This window comes from Hibiscus syriacus, unplaced genomic scaffold, assembly GCF_006381635.1.
Source record: "Hibiscus syriacus cultivar Baekdansim isolate YM2019G1 unplaced genomic scaffold, ASM638163v2 tig00110888_pilon, whole genome shotgun sequence".
Classification (NCBI taxonomy): Eukaryota; Viridiplantae; Streptophyta; class Magnoliopsida; order Malvales; family Malvaceae; genus Hibiscus; species Hibiscus syriacus.
Genome location: NW_024062898.1, coordinates 390,884 through 414,261, shown reverse-complemented (window position 1 = coordinate 414,261; position 23,378 = coordinate 390,884). Strand labels below are relative to the sequence as shown.

The 23,378-nt window shown below is 35.0% G+C and overlaps 4 protein-coding genes and 2 pseudogenes across 4 annotated transcripts; 3 read left to right on the top strand and 3 right to left on the bottom strand.

The window, feature by feature from the left end:
- Positions 1 to 885: 885 nt before the first annotated feature.
- On the top strand, positions 886 to 4,709 carry LOC120144339 (serine/threonine-protein kinase STY13-like). Its single transcript, XM_039158428.1, has 6 exons — positions 886 to 1,637; positions 1,872 to 2,004; positions 3,030 to 3,225; positions 3,556 to 3,680; positions 3,787 to 3,945; positions 4,190 to 4,709. The coding sequence occupies exons 1-6, from the start codon at positions 1,507 to 1,509 to the stop codon at positions 4,508 to 4,510; spliced, it is 1,065 nt and encodes a 354-aa protein (XP_039014359.1). The 5' UTR covers positions 886 to 1,506; the 3' UTR covers positions 4,511 to 4,709.
- Positions 4,710 to 7,409: 2,700 nt separating this feature from the next.
- LOC120144340 (SAGA-associated factor 29 homolog A-like) lies at positions 7,410 to 10,806 on the top strand. The gene is made up of 9 exons (XM_039158429.1): positions 7,410 to 7,607; positions 8,603 to 8,696; positions 8,835 to 8,911; positions 9,493 to 9,599; positions 9,705 to 9,787; positions 9,884 to 9,937; positions 10,181 to 10,334; positions 10,496 to 10,509; positions 10,655 to 10,806. The coding sequence occupies exons 1-9, from the start codon at positions 7,490 to 7,492 to the stop codon at positions 10,755 to 10,757; spliced, it is 804 nt and encodes a 267-aa protein (XP_039014360.1). The 5' UTR covers positions 7,410 to 7,489; the 3' UTR covers positions 10,758 to 10,806.
- Positions 10,807 to 11,078: 272 nt separating this feature from the next.
- On the bottom strand, positions 11,079 to 12,910 carry LOC120144338 (GDSL esterase/lipase At5g14450-like). Its single transcript, XM_039158427.1, has 5 exons — positions 12,658 to 12,910; positions 12,354 to 12,563; positions 12,080 to 12,252; positions 11,600 to 11,873; positions 11,079 to 11,440 (listed from the first exon to the last, which is right to left on the bottom strand). The coding sequence occupies exons 1-5, from the start codon at positions 12,893 to 12,895 to the stop codon at positions 11,193 to 11,195; spliced, it is 1,143 nt and encodes a 380-aa protein (XP_039014358.1). The 5' UTR covers positions 12,896 to 12,910; the 3' UTR covers positions 11,079 to 11,192.
- A 1,169-nt stretch (positions 12,911 to 14,079) lies between these two features.
- LOC120144310 (transcription initiation factor TFIID subunit 13-like) lies at positions 14,080 to 15,677 on the top strand. Its single transcript, XM_039158407.1, has 6 exons — positions 14,080 to 14,182; positions 14,274 to 14,311; positions 14,508 to 14,576; positions 15,147 to 15,206; positions 15,294 to 15,368; positions 15,523 to 15,677. The coding sequence occupies exons 1-6, from the start codon at positions 14,080 to 14,082 to the stop codon at positions 15,631 to 15,633; spliced, it is 456 nt and encodes a 151-aa protein (XP_039014338.1). The 3' UTR covers positions 15,634 to 15,677.
- A 558-nt stretch (positions 15,678 to 16,235) lies between these two features.
- LOC120144287 lies at positions 16,236 to 19,469 on the bottom strand (annotated as a pseudogene).
- A 2,514-nt stretch (positions 19,470 to 21,983) lies between these two features.
- LOC120144309 lies at positions 21,984 to 23,082 on the bottom strand (annotated as a pseudogene).
- Between the last annotated feature and the right edge of the window lie 296 nt (positions 23,083 to 23,378).

The window sequence follows — 23,378 nt, the reverse complement described above, 5'->3', positions numbered from 1 at the left end:
AACATGAACTAACAAGAATTTAAAATTATCGTAAAAGTTATTAATATTGTGAATTTCAATGGAGGATCAAATTGAATAAAAACAGTAGAAAGTAAAATCAATCTCTCTCTCAAATTTTGCCCGCCAGAACAACTGTCCGGATTGTAGAGAGTCGAGTCTGCTTGACGAATCTGGTGCATGTATGGGTTGAGGTGAGGTTGCATGGGTTTGGTCCTACTTTTTTGGCTTACACTATCCATTTTTTGATAAGTTCACACGGTAATGTTTATAATTTATTTTCTAGGTAAACTATGCATATAATATTTAAATTATTAATTTTGATTTTTTTAGTATTAAATTTTTAATTTTTTTAAAATATTTAAAGTTTAGTTTTTATTTTATTTTAATATTTACTGTTAAAAATTTAAAGCATTTAATACTTAAACTACTAGTTTTGATTCGTTTTAGTACTTAATTTTTTTTTTCAAAACTTAACATTAAATTATGAACTAGTATTAACAACAACAACAAAACTATTTTAAAATTTATATTTTATTAATCGTTAAAATACACGGATTTTATTTTGATTTTCAATTCAGTCATTTTTTAAATCCTAACAAAAGTTCATTATAATGACGGTCTACTCTACTCTGTAACATTAAGATCGAACTTAGATATTGTTTAGGTATCTATGCTTTATTCCATTAAATTAATTGGCGATTAATGTAAAATTTAAGAATTATAATTAAAAGCAAACAGTAAAAACGAAGAAGTAAGAAATCACTACAAAATACAAATCACAGTTGTTTTTAAGACAAGATTAATAATTTTCGTTTTCATGTCATTTCCATTACAGTATGATGAATATTACCGCGTTGGAAAGAAAAAAAAAACAACTCTTCTTCCTTACGATCATAAATAATCAATCTCTCTCTTTCTTTATCAATAGCCAGTAACCACATCCCATCAACCATTTTCTCGATCCACACTCTCTTCCCAATTCTTCATTAAAGTCTTCCTTTCCGTCTCCTTTATCTAATTCACCTTTCACCCTTTCATACTTCACTTCTTCACCAAAAAGAAAAAAAAAGAAAATTACATATTTTGTTTTAATTTCTTGCTGTTTGTTTCAGTGCTTGATTCTTAGCTGAAGAGTTCTTTTTTCTGATTTTCTGTTATCTTCTGTATTTATATATATAATTTTGTTTTGTTGGGACTTTTTTATAATCATTGTCAATCATCAAAGGATAGTTCTTGATTGGTTTTTTGGATCTAAAATCCATTATTTTTTGGATGGGTTTATTGTTGTAAAACTGTGGAAATAAGTGAAATCCAGAGTTTGAGCCTTTTGAGTATTGCTTTAACGTAGGAAAAGGCAACCTTGGTAACTTTGGTTTTCAGCTATGAAAAGTTCTGTTTTTTAAGTTTAAAATGTGGGATTTTGGCCCCAAAAGGGTTTCTTTTTTATTGATCAATAAATGATAGTTCTTTAATTATTGTTTTAAAACAAAGGGTGGTTTCAAAAAGATGGGATCTGAGAATGAGTTTTTTTCAACTGGAGAGTTCAATTTAGATGCTAAATGGTTGATTGATCCTCAGCAGCTTTTTGTTGGTCCTAAAATTGGTGAAGGAGCTCATGCTAAAGTATATGAAGGAAAGTAAGTAATCTTTTCCTTTGAAATTCTAATTTAATTCAATTTATTATTTCCTCTTTTTTGGGTCTTTTAAATGAATCCTACCCATTTAAAACTATTTTGGTATAAATTTTATTTATAATTTGAGTAGCTATGATAATAATTTATAAAAAAATGGTGGAGAAATTTGATCATTAATGCCTGTTATTACATGACAGTTTACTTATGTTTTTTTTTACTCCATTTGATATTTTTAAGGTACAAGAATCAAAATGTTGCTATTAAAGTGGTTAGAAGAGGGGACACCCCTGAAGAAATTGCAAGGAGAGAAGGAAGGTTTGCAAGGGAAGTTGAAATGTTATCCAGAGTTCAACACAAAAATCTTGTCAAGGTTTGTTGATCATTATATATGCCATTGATTCTTGTTGCTGAATTTATGTTCTTTTCGATGGATATCCGTGAATCTGCAGGGTTTCAGGATATATTAAGTATAAATAGGCTTGTGAAGGTTTTTAGAATCATTATATATGCCATTGATTCTTGTTGCTGAATTTTATGTTCTTCCGGGTTATAGTCAATGTATTGTCGATAAATATCCGTGAAATCCGGAGGTTTTAGGTTTATTCAGAGGAAGTTGTGCCTTAGCAGAGCTTGCGAATGTTTTTCATTTTTGAATCATTATATATGCCATTGATTCTTGTTGCTGAATTTATGTTCTTTTCGATGGATATCCGTGAATCTGCAGGGTTTCAGGATATATTAAGTATAAATAGGCTTGTGAAGGTTTTTAGAATCATTATATGCCATTGATTCTTGTTGCTGAATTTTATGTTCTTCCGGGTTATAGTCAATGTATTGTCGATAAATATCCGTGAAATCCGGAGGTTTTAGGTTTATTCAGAGGAAGTTGTGCCTTAGCAGAGCTTGCGAATGTTTTTCTTTTTTGAATCATTATATATGCCATTGATTCTTGTTGCTGAATTTTATGTTCTTCCGGGTTATAGTCAATGTATTGTCGATGAATATCCATGAAATCCGGAGGTTTTAGGTTTATTCAGAGGAAGTTGTGCCTTAGCAGAGCTTGCGAATGTTTTTCTTTTTTGAATCATTATATATGCCATTGATTCTTGTTGCTGAATTTTATGTTCTTCCGGGTTATAGTCAATGTATTGTCGATGAATATCCGTGAAATCCGGAGGTTTTAGGTTTATTCAGAGGAAGTTGTGCCTTAGCAGAGCTTGTGAATGTTTTTCTTTTCTGAACCATTATATATGCCATTGATTCCTTTTGCTGAATTTTATGTTCTTTTGGGTTTAGCAGATATAATGTCGACGAATACCGGCAAATCCAGAAATTTTAGGTTTTAATAAGCGGAAATAGGCTCATATCTTAGCTGAGCTTTTGTTTATTTTCCAGTTCATTGGAGCTTGCCAGGAGCCCTTTATGGTGATTGTAACTGAGCTCCTACTAGGTGGTACACTGCGGAAATACCTTCTGAACATGCGACCAAAGTGCTTGGACATGCACGTAGCGATTGGATTTGCGCTTGATATTGCCCGTGCAATGGAATGCATTCATTCACATGGGATCATTCACCGGGACCTGAAACCTGGTATGATCATAACATTTATCTAGGCATGCTTTAATGCTCAATGAATTGCATTGTCTAGTTCCATACCTTATAACTGGTCTTGTATTAACTGTGACTAACCGAGAAGAACCAATTTTATAAGGATTTCTTTTTTTTTTAAACTGACTGTGAACCACTACATCATGCTTTATTGTCTGTGCTAGACGGATCGAATACTTATTTAAGATTCCAACGACTAATTTAGGTGGACAGAAATGAAAGCAATAACAATCTTTATGCCAACTTCATACGATATTGCGGTATCACCTTTTATAGGTTTGCATGGTCTTGATAAATGATTTCCTATTGCAGAGAACCTGATCTTGACTGAAGACCTTAAAACGGTTAAACTCGCGGATTTTGGTTTAGCTCGGGAAGAGTCATTAACTGAAATGATGACTGCTGAAACCGGGACATATCGTTGGATGGCTCCAGAGGTAATATGTTGAATTCTTCAGAACTTAAAATCATATCTTTTTCTCCATATAAATGTTGGGTTTTCTTTTTTGTTTAAGACTCTGACCCCTTTGCATATTCTAACAGCTTTATAGCACGGTGACGTTAAGGCAGGGAGAGAAAAAACATTACAACAATAAGGTGGATGCCTACAGCTTCGCTATCGTGTTGTGGGAACTCATACATAACAAGTTGCCGTTTGAGGGCATGTCGAATTTACAAGCAGCGTATGCAGCCGCTTTTAAGGTAATAAATGATGTGTAGTCATGTTTTGTAGTGATAGTCTCGAATACGAAATTGTCGGACAACCTTTGAAAATCTTTGCCTGACGCCATAAGATTTCCGGATGAGAAATGATTGATGACTTCTGTTTCACATTCGATCAGTCGAATTTAGTAAGTCTAACTGAATTAAGGCATGTGTTTCTTCAAATGCAAGTAGGGAATTCTGATATAGGCATGTTGGTTGAGTTTTAACCATGTTGTTTCAGAACGTTCGGCCTAGTGCCGAGGACCTTCCGGGAGATTTGGCTGCCATTGTGACTTCTTGTTGGCAAGAGGATCCGAATGCTCGACCGAATTTCACCAAGATTATACAGATGCTATTACACTATCTCTCGACGATTTCACCACCCGAGCCGTCGATGATGCCCCCAAAAAGAACAACTTCGGAGAATGTTGTATTCCCGCCGGAGTCTCCAGGAACAAGCTCGTTGATGGCTGCTAGAGATGATGTGGTGGAAACCCCGAAAGCTGCGGACGAAGACAACAGGCCGGGAGGCTTCTTCTTCTGCTTTAGAAAGTGTTACTGATCCCTTTGAAGGCACAATTTTGATTTTCGAAGGGCATGATCGCCGAATTAATTTTTAGGGAAAGTTCAATAAGGTAAATTAGTCTCAATCTCTTAGATATTAGAAATAAAACAATCTTGGCAAAAAAAGTTAATTAATCAGATTCATTTAGTACAAAATCTGTTAACTTTACATTAATGAATAACAACTTTTGGTGGTAGGGGTTGCCTTTATGGTATTTTCTATGTTTGTTTCAAGTAATCATGTTTAAAAATCGTGAAAGAAAGCTGTTGCAGCGGAGCGAACCCGAGTCGCTCGCGTGACAGGCGGAAATACTTACAACTATACTACAACGACATCTTATATTAGCTAATCCAACCTTTTTTTTTTACAACCATAAACATAAAGATAATTTATGATGAAATTGAAGACCAAAAGCAGTCGAATAAGGGTCAAGTTCGTGGCCTCCGTGAAAAGCAGATAAAAAATCCATGCAAGTTACAATAAAAGCAAAGTGTAAGCAGGTGAACATTTTATAAAAGTGATGAGTGGAATAGTTGAGAAGCCACGAACCGTACTTGATGGAAGCATAATTATGGTCCTTTAGTGAAGACCAAATTTGATGCGAATAAAAAAAGGGTTGAAAGCAAAGCTACAAGAGATAAGTTACACTTGTCTTGTCCATATGGCAGTATGGCACATGATTACTTGGTCGGATCCATGCTTATTACAAAGAAACCCTACTGCCTATATGAAACCATATTCCTATGCTTTACAGCATATCAATATGAGAAATTCAACCACTTCTTCCACCGATTGAGAGAAAGAAGAATATAGGAGGAAGCCAAATGATGAACAGAAAAGAAAAAAAAACCGGGCAACTTAGTAGGGTTGGGTTGGGTTAGTAATGACATGCAGTCTTTGTGGGGTTCTAGGTGTCTGCAAGATAAATTTACTTAGAAATATGATTTTATGCTTCGTTTTGTATGTATGGAGCTGATACAAGAATTCTCATTGAGTTTATATATATATTACTGATAATATATTTTCATCCATAAAATTTTATAAATTCTTCTTCTAATCTAAAATACTACTCCGTCCATGGTGACTTGAACTCTTCAATCAAGTTAACAAGAAACGCAAAACTGTTGAAGATTCTGTCAGCACACAAGAATCATTTGCTAGTAGATAAGCAGTTGAAGATGCATCAAATATGAATTGACTTGAATACTCATCAATTACAACCTGTTCAACACACAAATATCAACAGAAAAAAAAAACAAATGTTACGGAATAGGAACACTAAGCCAGCATTTTAATCTGCTTTGAAGATCAATTATGTTTTAAGAAGATAAGTATAGTATATGATCCTTTGCAACTCAACATATACATCCAACATAGGCAGTGCGTGGATAGTCACAGACCGAAGGAGAGAGGGTGGAGCAATCACCGCTATATTTTAGATTTTCTTTTATGTATTTTTTATTGAAAATATGTTTTATCCTCGTCTTTGAATTTTATATATTCGTCCTCTCTACAGATTTTAGAAATTTCTTTTCCTAACATAAAATTTCACGTCCTAACGAAAAACTATAGCATGGGAAAGCCATCCAGCACTCTTTGGATTAGTTTTCTTAGATGGCACTGAGACAACCATATTAGCCTCGCATTGAAGAGAGTCGGAAGATTGATGGAAGGAAATAAGGTGGATGGGAGATTCATCAACCAAAGATTCAAATGTAATAGAACCTGTCATTCAATGTTGAAGGAACAAATGAAAAATTGAATTAGAAACAACAAAAAATGGAATGAAATAATGTGGCATGTCAAATATGAATACTTCGAGAAAGGTATAGAGTCGAATCAACGTACATACAAAACTATAGTAAGGAAAAAAAAAAACTCTACATGAAATTCAATGGTTTAATTGTTAAAATATCGGTGATATACAAATTTATTTAGGTTTTTAAATTTGGTGTATTAAAAAAATTAGTCCCTGATGTTTATTAAAATGATTATTTTGGTTCTTAATTTTTTGGAGTATTTTGACTCCAACATTTTATTTTAGGATAAAGTGGGCCTAACGTTTCACATAATAATCACTTTAACTCTTATTCTTTTCGAAAACATTATGATCCTCAACAATCATTTTAGATTAAAATAACCTCTATTTATTAGCTTTAACCGTTTGTTAACTGACAATTTTCATCTTTTATTTTTTGCCCTAACCTAAAACATTAGGGACCAAAATGTTTTAAAAAAATAGAGAAACAAAAGTAATTGTTTAATCAAACATTAGTGGTATTTTTTAAAAGTATCCTTTAAAATTTACTTTGTTTTACAATTGTATAATTAGAGGCAAAATAGGGAAAGATTGTGAATTCAAAAATTATTTGGGAAGATGTTATTCATGTATCAATTTGAATTAATAAATTAAATTTGAAAAAAAATATGAATATTAAATTAGATCTTGAATTTTTTAAATTTATAATTAAAATAAAAAATTAAATATCATATTATACTTTAAAATTAAATTCAAATATCAAAATACATTTTTACTTTAAAAATAAATATATCTTATATTTTGAATTTTGGGTCATAAAACTCGCTTTAAGGCCACTTTGATTTCACTTGAGCCCAAATATGTTAAAAGCGGCATTTTGGGTCTAACACGTGGCAAAGAAACAAAGGGAAAAAATACAGTTACTTACTCAACGTGTCAAAATTTGTACAAAAAAAAAAATCAAAATTATCCACCGATTTTTCATTTTTTAATTTTTTTTTAATATTTTTTAACTTTTTACTATACATTTCTATATTAAAAGGATTTTTTATTAGAATATAAATTTTTAATTCAAACTTTTTTTGAAAGGAAAAAAAAAGAGTAAATTTTTTATCATACGAAGGATTGAATGAAGTTAAAAGCCTGTGTGGAAGGAAGTAATCTGCCAAAACAAACAGCATTGTATTTCAGACGAAGATAGGAAATAATATTGAACGATGTCGTCGCAGGGCATTGCTTCAATCTTGGAAAACTCAAGGGAACTCGATCGGTTAAGGAAAGACCAAGAAGATGTGCTAGTTGAAATCAACAAGCTACACAAGAAGCTTCAAGCTAGTAATTTTCTCAACTTCCTTTTATCCCCTTTAGCTTCAAATCTTATGATCTGGGTATGTTCTCTGTTATCAAAATATGGTGTTTTTTTTAATGCTTTTAAGTTGTTTGGCTCTCTGGGTTTTTAGTTTTTTTTCTTATTAAAAACATACTTTTTTAGGTAGGTTTGGTTTTAAAAGAGGTTAAATTCCGTTGATGATGGATTTTATTGGATAAGGAAGTTATTTCTGTTATACATTATTATTGGTGATTGTTTTAATTTATGATTTTTTTGTTGGTTTATTGAAGAAAAAAAAGTAGAGTAATCTGATCAAATAGTAAAGGAATTTAGTTCCTATTTGTACTTTGACTTGGTTTAATACTTATTTGAATCTAAGTTGTGGTTTAAACTTGATAGTTGGCAAACGTTTTGAGGTAATTTTAGTGTGAAGTTTTTTCCTTTTTGATTGAAAAACATGCGATTTACCTGAAATTGTTGCTCATGGGACTTAATTTTCATGGAGAAAGAAATTGTTTGGTCCTCACTCATTAGATACCTGCAAATCCATTTTGAGAGTGGTTATTTTTGTATACATGTAGAATAATGTTCAATGCTTTATGTATAATTTACCTTATGATTGGTGAGCTTCAAAATATCCATTTAGTTGCTTTAGTTTGGATTTCATTATTTTCTTAACATAAACTTACTCCTGATATCAGTTCTTTTGGAAATGTTTTGATTGATTGAATTGAGGTTCGAGTTCATAAACTTACTCCTGATATCTATTTTTTTGTATTTAGTAGCAACAAGACAATAAATGAATTTTTTTTTGTCAATTCATTGGGGTTTAAGGAATTTCGAGATCCATATGGTCATTACCGTTTAAAAGTTATATCTGGAATCAACTATTTTCTTGATTTAAGAGTAGTTTTTCTTCCTTGTTTTGCTTTATTTCATGTTCTCTATTAACTATTACCAATTTTTATTGTTAATTTTGAACTTTCATATTCCTATGCAGCTCCTGAGGTTGTTGAGAAACCTGGTGATTCTTCATTATCGAGGCTAAAAAGTTTATATATTCAAGCTAGAGATCTTTCAGAGAGAGAAGTAGCGTATGTCCGTTATCTCTATTTTTCTACCATTTTCTTTGTACTTAGCAATGAGCTTTTTGTTTGGTTCGGCAGGCCTTTTTATGATTCTCATTTACCATATTTTGTTTATGAATACCTGTTGTTTTGGCTTTGGTACAGGATTTCCAGCTCATTAGTAGGTCAACTTGACACTTTTCTGCCATCTGGACCTCCAGGACAACAACGAAGAAAAATGGGTGTGTGCTACCTACCATGTCTGTTTGAGACATTTCAGTTTCTTCTAACCTCTCTGTTGAGTTCTCTCTTTGCATGACGATATTTAGGGATCTTAGCCCTAATGCTGAGGTTATGGTCCTCTCATAACCATCTTGGCAGTTGACTGAACTTATCCTTAAACTTGTGGAAGGGTTTGATTTAGTTATGTAGTAGTCAAAGAGGATGTTAATATATAGCTGTAGTTTTTTGCAGTTTGATTTTCTCCATCTTCTGTTTCTCTTTCCTTTCCCTGACCTGCAACTTTTGTTTAGTTCATTGAAATGCTGAATTCCGAGGCTTATTCCTATGGATTTCCTGTGTTTAAATTGAATGACTAAATTTGCATACTATATCATGATAGCTAAAACAAGATAAAAGACTCAACAACTAGTTGAAACTATGAAGTCTTTATGATCTTTCTGTTCTTTTGAATCTAGAAGGGTGAATATATAGCATGCGCCAAAGCAGAAAAGTCATTTTCATGTGTAGATTTCTGATAATAGAACTAGACCTAGCGTATCTGAACGGCCTATTTATGCATCTAACATTAAACAAATTGCAGATGGTGATCAAAAAAGGAAAAGAATGAAATCTGATTCAGATATCTCTCGCATTTCTCCTTCAATGCGGAGTCATATTGAGGCTTGTGTTAGTCTCAAAGATGAACAGGTAAGCTTGCAGACCGTAGTGGTCTGTGCAGCTCTGTCATAATCCATTCGATCGTTATTTTTTGTTCTTGGACCTAATATACTTTTCCTTCCCTCCTGTAATCAGGTAGCTGCAAGAGTCACCTCAGATGCTGAGAAGGACGAGTGGTTTGTTGTAAAAGTGATAAATTTTGATGAGAAAACAAAAGAGTACAGTTCATATAGGACATTTCATTTTGGCTCGTGCGAAGATCCCCTTCAGAATCTTCTTTTTTCCTGTTTCTAAGTTGAATCTTCATATTGCAGATTTGAAGTACTGGATGAGGAGCCAGGTGACGATGAAGACGGTGGTGTCCAAAGGTAAACTTTTTATACATTCCATATTATGTTCTTATTCATTACTTTTTGGCCCGGGGGACTCTACCTCATTTTATTTGTTTTGATGGTTGAGACTGATTTTCAAGATTTATATCAAGGGCTCAAATTCTCTTCCAGTCAAATTTTCGAATCAATGTTCGTCGGTAGCTTCTTTTTTTAAATTTTCATATAGCTGGCTGAAACTGTTTGTCCAGAAGATCTCAATTTTTGTTACTGAGATTTCAGGAAGTACAAGCTGCCTGCATCTTGCATTATACCATTCCCCAAGCAGAGCGATCCTTCTAGTACTCAAGAATTCCCTGCCGGGAGACATGTTTTGGCCGTTTATCCGGGAACAACTGCACTCTATAAAGCAACTGTCGTTAGTACACCTCGAAAGGTGACTATTTCGGTCACCACTGTTGTCATTCAGTACCCAATTTATACTTTCAGATCAATTCGTATTCTTTACGTTCTTTGTTCATTTGCTAAAACGATAAACTGGCAATTACTTTTTGTGCATATTCGTGGCGGGCTGTCTACCTTATTGTATCGTTTCAGAGGAAATCTGATGAGTAAGTAACATCCTCCATACCGATGAGTGAATCCCTGTATTCCTTTACCTGTTTGTGTTCTTCCTCATTTCGTTTATCTTCCCAATAAACAATCTAATTACTATTGTGTTACTGACATGCATGGCCGGTTTTTGTTCTCATGTAGGTACTTACTGGAATTTGATGACGACGAAGAAGACGGAGCTTTGCCGCATAGGATGGTACCATTTCACAAAGTGGTTCCATTGCCAGAAGGACATAGACAATGAGATGTGTGTATAAAAATGTGTATAATATTATTGAAGTAGGCGTCTTAAACATGTTACCGAACTCGTACTTTCATGTAGTGGATCAGTAATGAACGATTGAAAATTTGTATCCATTTCCGTTACTTAAAGGTCTTTCATGCTTCCTCATTAGTAGTTTTGGGTTGTCATTGCACTCGAACTCGAGCTTTCGACTCCATAAGTGATGCATTTTACTCGAGGGTTTAAACACGAAGATTCAAAAAATTGACATAAAATCCGGATAAGCTAAATATTTCTTTCTATTGACCCTCATTATTGTTAAAACTTCTCATGGTCTTATTGTATGACATACAAGAGCAATTTGCACGTAACAAACCTTCAATACATGAAAATGGTGCTCCAAATTGTTTTCTCCGCTAACGCAAATCAGCGATGGTTTTTCAATAATCAAAGGTCTTACTGCTTATGACATGCTTGAGTGATTGGAATTTCAGGGTCTGATAACGATCCGTTGAGCGTGCGATCTGCAACATATTGATTTGCGACCTGGGAGTAGTGAACTCCATCCCAGCTTACAAAGGCAGAAGGATTTTTGCACGAAGCACCAAATACTTCGGTTTTGTTGATGATTGCTTTGTTCCCGCACCATACATGATCATAGTTCACATGATATCCGCAGCAGGGCTTTAATGGATCCGCCGTTCCTATAAACCATTGCATAAACTAATAAACAAGAGGCATTCCAGCATATATTACATCGAAGATAGCCTTGCATTGTGTTTATGTCAGCTTAGATGCAATCAAATCCAAACCTTAATCATCTAACAAAGTAAAAGTTTGATTGTATAGCAATGGGAGATTACCTAGATTCTTAGCATTGGCAATCATTGAAATTTTAGCGGTATAGATGTCCACAAGCGTAATCGAAGCTTCAGGGAGCTCGGTTCGTAGCTTGATGATTCTGTCCTTAAGCTGCCTATTGAATTCCATAGCAATTTCATTTTGCTTCTTGACACAACCGTACTGATCAACATATCCAGGGTCAGGCTTAAGTATGTAGAAAAAGTTAACCGGCAAGCAACCGATCGGACCCGTGTTGTGTACCCAGAATGTCCTCCCTCCTTGCTTATACAAATGCTGGTTTTTAACATACAGATCAGTTTGATTTTGCATCTTGCCATAAAATTTCTAAGAATACTACTAGTTGAACATAAATGCATTTGCAGTTCTTACACCAAAATCTATGTCGCTTGAAAAAATGGATCGGATTCAGATGTTGAACACGGATACTTCAAGAACAATGAAAAACCGGAAACTATATAAACAGAAAGAATGGAAATTACTTGAACTGCTGATGCTAGATGGTTTATGATATCCGGCAATTCTGCACGCAATTGATCAAAACTCAAGTGCCTAAACCCAACAGAGAGATCATTTTGGCCGATGTCAAATGTGTAAAGCGCCTTTGCAAAGTCCTCAGGTCTAGGAAGTTTATCCTTTTCGTAAGGATATTTAGCTAAGGATTACCAAAAAGAAAAGGGTTAAAACAGTGTTAAAAAAACAAATTCGTAAATTTCGTATCAACATTCTATCAAACACAAAACTTGTAGATCTAACCTTGATTATACATTTCAGCAGCCCTTGCTTTGAACTGTTTAAATTGCACAACCTGCATATCTAAAGAAAATGGACTTATCCCATACTGATAAATGGTTTCATTTGGCCTTCTTACGGTTGATCCTCCGGTGGCGAAATTCGCCCCATGCCTGAAATTTGCTCCCAATGAATTCAAGTATGCATGAAGATATGGCAATTTAACCCTCTCAGCTGCCAAAGGTAAAGAACAAAAGAACAAGATTTAGATTTGGATATAAAATAAGCTCACCATGAACTGTTCTTTCTTTTTCTTTTATTTTTTTACCTATGAAGTCTATGATGAGGCGACCATCACAGTCTCTACCAGATGGCTTGTGAAAATAGGGCACGCCATAAGGAGCTTGGATTGGTTCAAAAGCAGCTGAAATCCCACCAGTGTCTGAGTTTGAGTCACCAAAGTTGTAAATTGCAGGGAATGCACATGATGGTAAGCTACCCCCATTTACACTCAACACATACCAGGACACTAAAACCCCAGTGATTAAAACACCCCAAAGCTCCATTTTTTCTCCTCTATCTCATTCTAGGAACTTCCCATTTTATATCTGAAAAAAGCTAATCTACCTTTTCACCACTTTGTCTGGGGTTAAAACTTGATGATAAAACGGATCATCGACCCCCAATAAATGGTATTCAGCCATGTGGCCTGCCAATGTGTCCACTGCTGCAGACCGGACAATCTTTTATTGTGCACATGTTTTGGACCATTTTGCCTTGAGAGCTGTACACCGTTCGATGGTCTTGTAGTCTTCTGTTACAAGTGAGATCATGTCTAGTTTATCTTAGAGACGAGCATTTTCTGTCGGTGTTGGCCAAAATTCAAAAGAGGTACCAACATGTAAAAGATGAAAGGCTCTATTTTCTAGGCCTCGGGGCTAGAAAATGGATTTGGTTGTGCTCTAACAGTGGGGTACATCATCCATGTGCATAACCTGGCAATTACTAGCTAAAGCCACAAATCAGTTGCAAATTTTACAACTATATACGCTTGTATTATGTTATTGCCTTAAAAATCTGTGGTTTTTTTGAAAAACGAAAGATTTGATGATCTTAATGGGAATATTCTTAAAAGTTGTCTTTAATTTACTCTGTCTTGGACTTCCAAGAGCTTCGTCTTTGACAATGCATTATTTAAGAGATTTTAAGTTCCAAAGTTTCCTTGACCTCGAGAAACAAATCATGGTGATTACGTGACTATTAGTCAATTTCTTTTCCTCGTAGTCACAAGGGAACTTTCCATAAATTTAACTTTTAAGGAGAAAATATGTTTTTTTCCTTTAAATTAACTGAAAATTTAAAGTTCAAAATTTAATTTAAGTTTCGTTTTTAAAATTTTAGTTTAATATAAAATAAAGATTATTTATTTGATTTCATTTGGATTTATATTAAACTCAATTATTTATACTTAAGTTTAAATTTAATTTTTCTAAATATTTACAACAAATAAAATATTTGAAACCCAAACAATTATTGAATTCCAGTGGCAATGAAATTTGGGCTTTAAAATGAAAATAGATTGAAGCAGGCTGAAAAAACAACATAACTGAAGACATTCGTTAGCTCATTTAATACTTCTACCCACTTTCATGATGGGTTTTGATTGGAATAGTAATTTGTCTTTCTTGGGACTAGTTGGTTGGTTTCTTATGATTCTGAGAAAGTAGAGATCATTCATTTTGGGATAAAAATGAGTAACCCATCAGCAGGAACCTCTTCCAAACCAAAAGTTGGGTCATCACAGCCTTCTGAAGCTTCTTTCAAGCGCAAAAGAGGAGTTTTTCAAAAAGATTGTAAACCAAAATTCATTCCTCCTTTATATCCCAATTCTCTTAATTTTCCTGCATGTTTTTCCCCTAATCATTTCCATTGTTTTTCTTACAGTGCAGCATATGTTGTATGGCTTTGGAGATGATGCCAATGTAAGTATTCCTCACAAATTTTGAATTGAGCTCTTTTCATTGCTTAATTTTCCCTTTTTTTCCATGTCATTTTTATGGATCATGATTGAGATGTGAATGAAAGTAAAACAGAAAAAGATTATATCTTCTGTAGGCTATATATATATAATGTTGGACTTGTATCTTTATCTTTTTTGCTTACTGTCTTAGTAGGCAGCTCAATGGATCCCTTAAACTTGGCCTACGTTGCTTGGATTCGGGGTGTGAGTTTCGGATATGGTCCAAAGTGAGTATTTGCTGTGCTTTCTATGTTTTTCCCTATATTTGGATGGGTACTTGAAGAAAAAAATAAGAGTCGAAGCAGCCTAGTAACGGATTTCATCCCAATGTTATAGCTATGAGTTTCAACATTCACTTGAAGGAAAGAGGTAGTGTATGTGCAAAATGTCGGTGACGAGTTCCGATATTGTTCGCTGGCGTTATTTATGGTTTCAGACCTTTTGCTAGACTAAATTCTATAAATTCCTTCCCATGCTTTCGCCTATTATGATTTTGGTTTTGGTCTTGGTCAATTCAATGATGCAGTCTTGGAGTATAATGTCTCTAAGGTTGATTTTGATTGCTAATGTTTCTGTACCACTATCAATGGAGCTTAAGTACTAAAACATGTAAGTTCTGAAGATAAACCCCAATACATACAAACAAATCGTGAAACATCATCTTATGGATGCTTCATTGGGAGAAAGGTTCATAAAATTCCCCACTTTTATGCACTGCAGCAATGGAGACTTGCATTGTTCGTGCATGGTCTTCCGGATCCAATCATAACTTTGAACTCCATTTGTTGCATTTTCAGCCATTTCCCGAGACTGTAACCCTTGTGGAAGACATTGTCGTGGAATATGTGACAGATCTGGTAAGTCTCTGTAGTTTGGGCGATCTATATCCTTGGTTAAAGGAGATGCCATCATCTATAATATGTTCCTATCTTCGTCGTCTGTAGACACATAAAGCACAAGATATTGGATCGAAGAGAGGAAAGCTATCTGTTGAAGATTTTCTGTATCTGATTCGCAAGGTAATCTCAATCATATTTTGATGTGCCGATAAATTTGTTTTAACAAATATGTAAGGGATGATGATCTAAGCATGTTTCTGGCAGTGGTGGTTTGTCCTTTGATGTTTATCGTATGCTTCTAAGAGTAATGTTGATAGCCGGTTTGATTCTGCAGGACACACCAAAACTAAATCGTTGTACGGAATTGCTGTCAATGCAAGAGGAATTGAAGCAGGCTAGGAAGGCATTTGAGGTCGATGAAGAGAAGTTGGCAACATTAGAGTAGCCCATTGGTCTTTTATTTGTATAGGTCAAGACTAGTGCATTAAACATTGCAAACAAATGATTCTAATGATTTTTCATAAGATAAAAGAGTAGACCTGTCAATGGGTCGGGTCATGGTCTGAACTTTTTATTTTATTTTTTTTCTTATCTATGTTTTTTCACCACCCTATAATCATGTACTTGAAAATGTGTTGGAGCTTGGAACTAGGATACCATCTCTTTGAAAGCATCCAAGCAACATAGAATAAATTACCTTGTTTTTTTTTGTTGCATATCTGAGGAGCTTCATTAAATAAATGCCTTGTGACAGGTTTTTACCAATGAAAATTGTTTACAAATATAAAACAGTAAAACTATTATCAGTTTAGGTACTTCAACAATAGCATCATCCCTTTTTGAGTGTAAGAAAATAATAATCACCTCCAAAGCTCTTCTTTTCAAGGGCTGTGGCTATTTGCAGAAACTAGCAGGCAGTATGTTTTAATATAGCTCCCATCCACATCCCACAAGACGACAATTCTTCTTCGTCTTTGGTCTTCTAATCCTATTCCAAATTTCATGGAAAACAAAAATCTTCTTCTCCAATGGCAATCTTTCTTCCTCTTACATCAATGGCTACAACTTCCCAGTTTGCAACTAAAGAAAAGGAGAAGCATAAATCAGTTTTAGAGAAACAGACTAAGCTTGATAGCTTTTACTTAACAGTACAAGTAACATTCAACACGAGTAGGCTAACTAGGATGTAAGTGTTGGATACGAGAATGTGTCCTTGTATATGTTCAACTTTTTCTAAGTTTCTCTATATATTTTCGTTGGGTCTATATCGTCACATATCCATTTTCAAATATCCCAATATGATGAAGGGATAAAAGTACATAGGAACCAACAGAAATCAAGAGGAAATATTACGTTAAGAAAATACCTGAGGAAAAAAATGTAAATTCAAATTGCCATAAAACCATCATCACTCCACAACTTCTTTCGTGCAATTAACACTCTTTCCTCACCAACATAGAGAGCATCGGTTCCTGGTTCAACAACGGATAGCCAGCCATTCCACCTCAATGAAGGAATAAATTTCCGGATATGATCTATTACTGACTTTTTATCCCTTATAATGACGAACCCATCTGGCCTCAATATCCTATCCATTTCAATCAAGAGATCCTCTGCGCTACACCTCAGAAAAGACTGCCCAGGCATGAAGAAGATCATATGTTATTGGGTATGTAGAAAAAGCTTCGCACCTACAAAGGCAAAAGTCAAAGCATGGTGCATAGTTAGGCTGGGAAAGATGACTGGACAATGTGATTATCAGAATAACGATATATGACAGAAAGAGGAAGAAAATGGAATTACAAACGTATAAGTCAATTACAAGTTTACACATACCAATCATGAACAGTTCCAATCAAGCCTCGGTCATAAATAATTTTCAACCCTGCAGACATTTTGACGGGATCAACATTCATTACCCAGACATCTTTATCTTTAAGGGCAGCAGCAAAACCCCCAAGATTGGAGTTCATATCCATGATATTTCTGAAGGAATTCTTCTCTACAACAGATTTCATCTGCTTCCAGTATCCGATCACTCTAGAACGCCATATTCTCTGTACCATAAGGGTATCTCAGTCATCAAAATCCAAGGCTATATAGAGGATAGTAACAATCAAATCATGATGAAGAAAAGAAGAGACAACTACAGAACTTGAAATTCTTTTATCTTAGAAACTTACAGTATCTTCATGGAATTCCTCAGCACTAACACCGATTTCTTCAAGGCGGGGTGGTGGTGCAGTAAGCCTTTGTGGCCAGGGAAGTAGTCCACTCCATCTTTCTTTGTGCATCTCCGTAGCATCAAGCAAGAGTTTTCACACTTAATAGTTCCAATTATATTTCTAATTTTTAGGACCGTAAACCACTATCATGTTGTTATTATCATAATATGTGATCATATATGAAGATAAACAATATGAAATGTCCATCGACCAGTAAAAAGAATTAGAATGAGAGAACATTCCACAACTATCAACTATCAATGCCATAGAAAGCATGGCAGTTCTACTTACTTGCAGAGTATGGAGTAATGCATGCCTTCATAGACACATTCCAACTAGCATCTGGGTCATCTCCAGAATTGCACAAAGGAGGCCGAGTCCTAGGATCTCTTTTCAAATAACAATTGTTGCTCAGAGGCTTAGACCATATAACAGTTTGGCCTCGTTTTGCAGCAACTTTCCAGCACATTTTTTTCAAAAGGCCGTACATTGCATTCCAGATCTTTCTATTTTCTGGGTCTTGTTCATAGGCTTCAGGAGAAGAATATGCAAAGTACCCTCCGGGTCTCAACAATCTATCAAGTTCCAATAGGAGAATACCATCTCTCTGAAGCCAGTCTATACGGCAACGAGAACAATGAGCTAGCTCAAATGATCTGCTTGGATAAGGAAGCCTTTTTGTTCCCAGCACACCAAGTGTTGAAGGGATACCCCTTTCTAAGGCAAATTGTATTTGATTCTCATGTACATCATTAGGTGCAAGGGACATGGCTATGATATCAAGCGGTAGGAGATAGGCTCCAAAACTTGCAACTCCACATCCCACATCAAGAACATTTCGTATATGTCCGCCGTTGTGCAGTTTATCACCAGGAAATTTCAGCATCTGCACACATATAATAATTCAACATCAAGCTATAAAAGAGTACATAAACTTTTAGAAAGCTAAAATTTCAAGATCAGTCAACATAAGAATCATTAATCCAATAAGCCAGCAGGCTATACCTGAGCAAGACCAACAATATACTTATCAGCACCATCATGAAAATGTGTTCCACCACCGGGAAACTTTATTTTCTCCCCATCAACAATCATCCAATGCTGATCTGATTTCTCCTCCGCGAGATGTGTATGGGGAATATTTGCTTTCCACACTTCATCTCCACTAGAAGGCCATCTTCTAGGGATCTGAAATTCTAATATCAATTACATTGGTATCGGAACTGACTAAATTACATCAATCCAAACTCCTAGAATAAGCAGAAAAACCATCACTAACCTTGTAACACTTCGGTGGCGGAATCAAGCAATTGTATCTCAGGTGGCGGACAATGCCGCTCATTGTGTTCCAATACAGACAAATTAGGCTTTAATTTCAGCTGGTATATAAGGTTTCTATCTAAGCAGGGTATCAGCTCAGAATATTTTATGTCACGTATCTGTAAACTTATAAATACAATCATTTAGCCAGATTAATAAAAAAAATCCATAAGAAGCACCAAGTCATTTGTCATATGAAAAAACACATGAAAAAATAAAAGAAAAAAATCTTAAAGAAATAGAAAGCTAGTAAAAATGCAGTACTCACAGGAATGCTTTTAGGAGCTTCCGGGTAGTACCTTTGCTCGTCAAGCAAATCAACCAAATCCCGATGCCTTGAGAACCGACCGAAAACCGGGTCGGATCCATCCAATAAGGAACCGTTATCATCAGATTTCCTCGACCCAGGAGCAAATGAAGATCCATAGTACAAACAAACCAGCCCCAGAAGAGCGATTAAGCCGATTAAAATATATGTCAATAGTTTCGTAGTGTGAACTTTATCGTTCTTTTGGTTCATCTCGTGAACCGAAAAATCCCAAATTCGACACGATCCAAATCAAAAACCCTAGAATTTCTTCTTCTCTTTGGTTGAGTGTTGAAATGAGAGTGAGAGTGAGAGTGAGAGTGAGAGTGATAAGGAACAGTTGTCTCCCCAGATCTAGCTGAACTAATTTTTCGCGGGATCGAATTAGCGAGGATCCGGTGATGTTTTCCATTTTACGGATGGTTATTTGAGGTCAAGTTGATTCCTTAGAGAAATATAAAACCAATAATTTGATTGCACGTGGCAATACGTACAAGGTCAGGTTTTTATTAGAAACGAAGAAGGCATGATTCTTGGTTCTTGTTACATGATGAATCATCATGTTACCTATGCCCCCCCGGGGGAAACATATGCTATCTTGCAGGAACTTCAATTCGCACTGGATATCGATTTTAGACGGGTAACAATTGAAAGCGATGCTAACTCGATCATTATGAAGCTCAACAATGGAGAAACTGACCATTCGACTGTAGGTCCATTCATCCGCGACACAAAGCAACTGGCTAGACTATTTCTATCTTGCAAATTCAGCTTCATTTGGCGAAATGGGAATAAAGCCGCACATGCAATGATAGCGGAGGATCTCTCCATTCTCCAACGCTCTTGATCGTTTCTGGACTGAAGAAGCACGGACCAAAGCTCTTCAAATTGTAAATGAAGACAGATGATTAAGTGACCCTCCTTGAACTTTCCAAAGCTGCTGTTTTGAGGGGATTCTTCAAATTTTTGCAATGGCAACCTCCTCCTCTCCCTTCGGTCTCCGTTCCTTGCTGTCTTTCCCTTCTTGATCCAAGTTTGTGTTAACTGATCTCTTGTCAAGGTCGATGACCCTCTTTTGCTTTCTCATTTGTTTTTTAAGATCTCTGTGTTTCTATAGTTTCTGTGTGGACATGAGTGGTCATTTACTTTTGTGGGCCACGTTCTCATTTGTTTTAATTTATTTTTAACAGTCAATGCATTTAATAAAAAAAAGTAAGCCACGTCATAAAACTGTTATGAATATAGAGTGATGAAAAAAATTAATATATAAAATTCAGTAATTAAATTAAAAAAATAAAAGTACATTGAATAAAATAAGAAATAGTGTAAAATTCATTGAGGAATAATGTAATTTACCCTTTAAAATGTAATATAGTAATTATATAAGTAAATTAATCGTTTACCTACTGAATTTTATTATATTTCTTATTTCACTCACTGTATATTCAAATTTTTTAATTTACTCATTCAACTTTATATATTAAATTTTTTAGTCACTCCACTTCCCTAACTTTGTAATGATGTGTCTTTTATTTTTTATTTTTTAACCATTAATATTTTTTAATATGATTTATATATATATTTATTATCCCTTTATTTGCAATTCCTCCTCCTCTTCCTTTTCCTTCCTTTTCCTTCATCTTCCTCTAACCATCTCTCTCTATTTCTTTCTTCAACTTGAAAAAAACACATAATTATAACCGGTTCCCATAACCTTAGTGAACTCTGCAATGAACCCATGTTCTCAACAATTCAATTCCACTAAAAAAAGAAAACAAAACGAAAAACCTAAAATCTCCTGTTTTGATTTCTCCAAATCATGAATTAAGTTTGTCAAGCATCTTCCTATATTATTCTTGATTGCTCCAAAGCATCAAAACTCTATCTTGAATGAAGGAATCTTTGGTGAATTGACAAAGAAGAAGAGAATGAAAATTGAAAAGGGTAATCAAGAGAAAAAAAATTTGGATAATAGAATTAGCATGAGAAAAACCTTTAGAACCAGTAACAAATCTTCCTTCATTCTCTTGATTACCCTTTTTTGTCTAAAATTTTCCTTCATTCCTTCTATTGGACAATTGAACTAGATTGAAAAGGCAAACCTTGGAACGAATTCTATTTGAGGGCAAGAGAATATACCTGGGGAGCAAGGGCAAAAGTTATGGCTATGTAAGCGATAAGAGAAAGAAGCAGAGAAAAATGGTGGGAGGAAGCCAAAGAAAAATGGTGGTGGAGCTTGAATTTAAGAAAATGAAAAGTTTTGAAGGTTAAGGGTATCTTAGTTTTTAATTATTTTCTTTTTACTTATATTTTAATAATTATTTTAATGATTAAAAATATTTATTTAATCCATGTCATAACGCTATTAAAAGGAAAACAAATGAACAACACTTGTATATTAAATACCAGAACTCTGCATTGAATACAAGATTGTTACTGTTTATATACAGCTTCTCTTTACTAATGTAACAACCTTAACTATTCAACTAACCATGCTAATAGCCTTAACTGCTATAACAAATTCAAGAAGCTTCTAACTATTCAACTAATGATCCCATGCAGACTAAGTTCATACACGCTGCAGTACTAACAACATTGTTACTAACTCATTATGCTAACATTCCCTCTACTTCTTCTTCTTATGTTCTTCTGACCTTGAACACACTATTACAATAAGCTCTAAAAAACTAATTACAACTAATTTCTAACATTCAACCTTCTTGATGAAAAGATGAACAATTGAATCGAAAGTGCTGATGCTTCCTTCCGTTCACTTGAATCGAAAGTGCTGATGTTTCATTTCATTCTTCTTGAATCGAAAGTGTCGATGTTTCCTTTCGTTCACTTGAATCAAAAGTGTCGATGCTTCCTTTCATTATTCTTATTCACCTTCATTTCTTTCCTCTTCATCCTCTTTTACAAGGATCCTTGACATATATTTTTTTATGGACACTTGGCTGTGAAGCTTTCAAGTTCCAACAACCTTGAAGAAGAAACAACATATAACGAGGAATACAAATTGTCAACAATTGAGCTACAATGCAATATCATAGTATCCATTTCCTTTGTGCTCATTTTAACACGGAACATGGATGATGCAGTCAAGTAATGACCATTTCGTGGATCAATTGCACACATTATGTTCTTTGTGTCCCATATTTGCTGAGTGAGCTCGGGAACTGTAAGAGCTTTGTACTGTTGAGATCCTTTGGAAGTGAGTGGAGCAAAACCCAACATGAAAAAGTGAAGTCGGGGGAATGAAATGAGATTCACGACAAGTTTCCTGAGATCAGAGTTGAGCTGGCCAGGGAATCGCAAGCAACATGTAACTCCAGACATTGTTGCATATATTAAATAGTTCAAATCACCAAAGCTCATAGTGGTGAGCTTAAGTGTGCGGAAACATATGTCATAAAAGGCCTCGTTGTTAAGAACCATACACTCATCAGCATTTTCAACCAACTGGTGAACATACAAGGTAATATTGTAAGGCTCAACGACTGTATCAGAGACCTTGGAGATGGGAAAACCGAGAAGGTCAGCATCATCCTATCTGGATATTCCTCCCTTATTTTCGAAATCAACAGTGTTCCCATTCCAGATCCAGTTCCTCCTCCCAAGGAATGACAAACCTGAAACCCTTGAAGGCAACCACAGTTTTCGGCCTCTTTACGAACAACATCAAGAAGAGTCGATTAACTCAGCACCTTTGGTGTAATGGCCTTTAGCCCGGTTGTTACCGGACTGACAAAAACGAAGTTATCCGGTCTAAAGATCTCACTGACGGGGCCAGATCTGATGTTGTCAATGGTTTCAGGTTCAAGATCCATGAGAACAACATAAGGGACAAATCTACCACAACTGGCTTCATTGTAGTAGACATTGATGCATTCAAGTTAAAGATCTAATTCCTCTTGGTAACGACCAGTTGGATATGTGTCGTGCTCGGCACAAACAACTTCCTAGAACTTGGCTCCAATTTGGTTTCCGCATTGGCCACCTTGAATGTGAAGGATCTCACGCATTTTGTTTTAGGGAAAAGGAGAAAACAACATTAAAGACGGCATAAGCAGCCATGATAGAGTCAACGAACTCCATGCAATGGAAGAAAACGAAGTCAGGATCGTTTGGCGAATGATACCATATTGAAAATGCAGAAAACAAATGAACAACACTTGTATATTGAATACTAGAACTCTGCATTGAATACAAGATTGCTATTGTTTATATACAACTTCTCTTGACTAATGTAACAACCTTAACTATTCAACTAACCATGCTAACAACCTTAACTGCTATAACAACTTCAAGAAGCTTTTAACTATTCAACTAATGATC

Bases quoted from the DNA above. Each gene is read 5' to 3' on its own strand.
- LOC120144339 (XM_039158428.1), top strand. From the start codon at position 1,507: ATGGGATCTGAGAATGAGTTTTTTTCAACTGGAGAGTTCAATTTAGAT. The intron at 1,638-1,871 runs GTAAGTAATCTT...GATATTTTTAAG, and splicing joins GCTAAAGTATATGAAGGAAA to GTACAAGAATCAAAATGTTG. The intron at 3,946-4,189 runs GTAATAAATGAT...ATGTTGTTTCAG, and splicing joins CGTATGCAGCCGCTTTTAAG to AACGTTCGGCCTAGTGCCGA.
- LOC120144340 (XM_039158429.1), top strand. From the start codon at position 7,490: ATGTCGTCGCAGGGCATTGCTTCAATCTTGGAAAACTCAAGGGAACTC. The intron at 9,788-9,883 runs GTACAGTTCATA...TTCATATTGCAG, and splicing joins TTTGATGAGAAAACAAAAGA to ATTTGAAGTACTGGATGAGG. The intron at 9,938-10,180 runs GTAAACTTTTTA...CTGAGATTTCAG, and splicing joins GAAGACGGTGGTGTCCAAAG to GAAGTACAAGCTGCCTGCAT.
- LOC120144338 (XM_039158427.1), bottom strand. From the start codon at position 12,895: ATGGAGCTTTGGGGTGTTTTAATCACTGGGGTTTTAGTGTCCTGGTAT. The intron at 11,874-12,079 runs GTAATTTCCATT...GTTAAAAACCAG, and splicing joins ATCTAGCATCAGCAGTTCAA to CATTTGTATAAGCAAGGAGG. The intron at 11,441-11,599 runs GTAATCTCCCAT...AATGGTTTATAG, and splicing joins TGCCAATGCTAAGAATCTAG to GAACGGCGGATCCATTAAAG.
- LOC120144310 (XM_039158407.1), top strand. From the start codon at position 14,080: ATGAGTAACCCATCAGCAGGAACCTCTTCCAAACCAAAAGTTGGGTCA. The intron at 14,183-14,273 runs GTAAACCAAAAT...TTTTTCTTACAG, and splicing joins AGGAGTTTTTCAAAAAGATT to TGCAGCATATGTTGTATGGC. The intron at 14,312-14,507 runs GTAAGTATTCCT...CTTAGTAGGCAG, and splicing joins GCTTTGGAGATGATGCCAAT to CTCAATGGATCCCTTAAACT.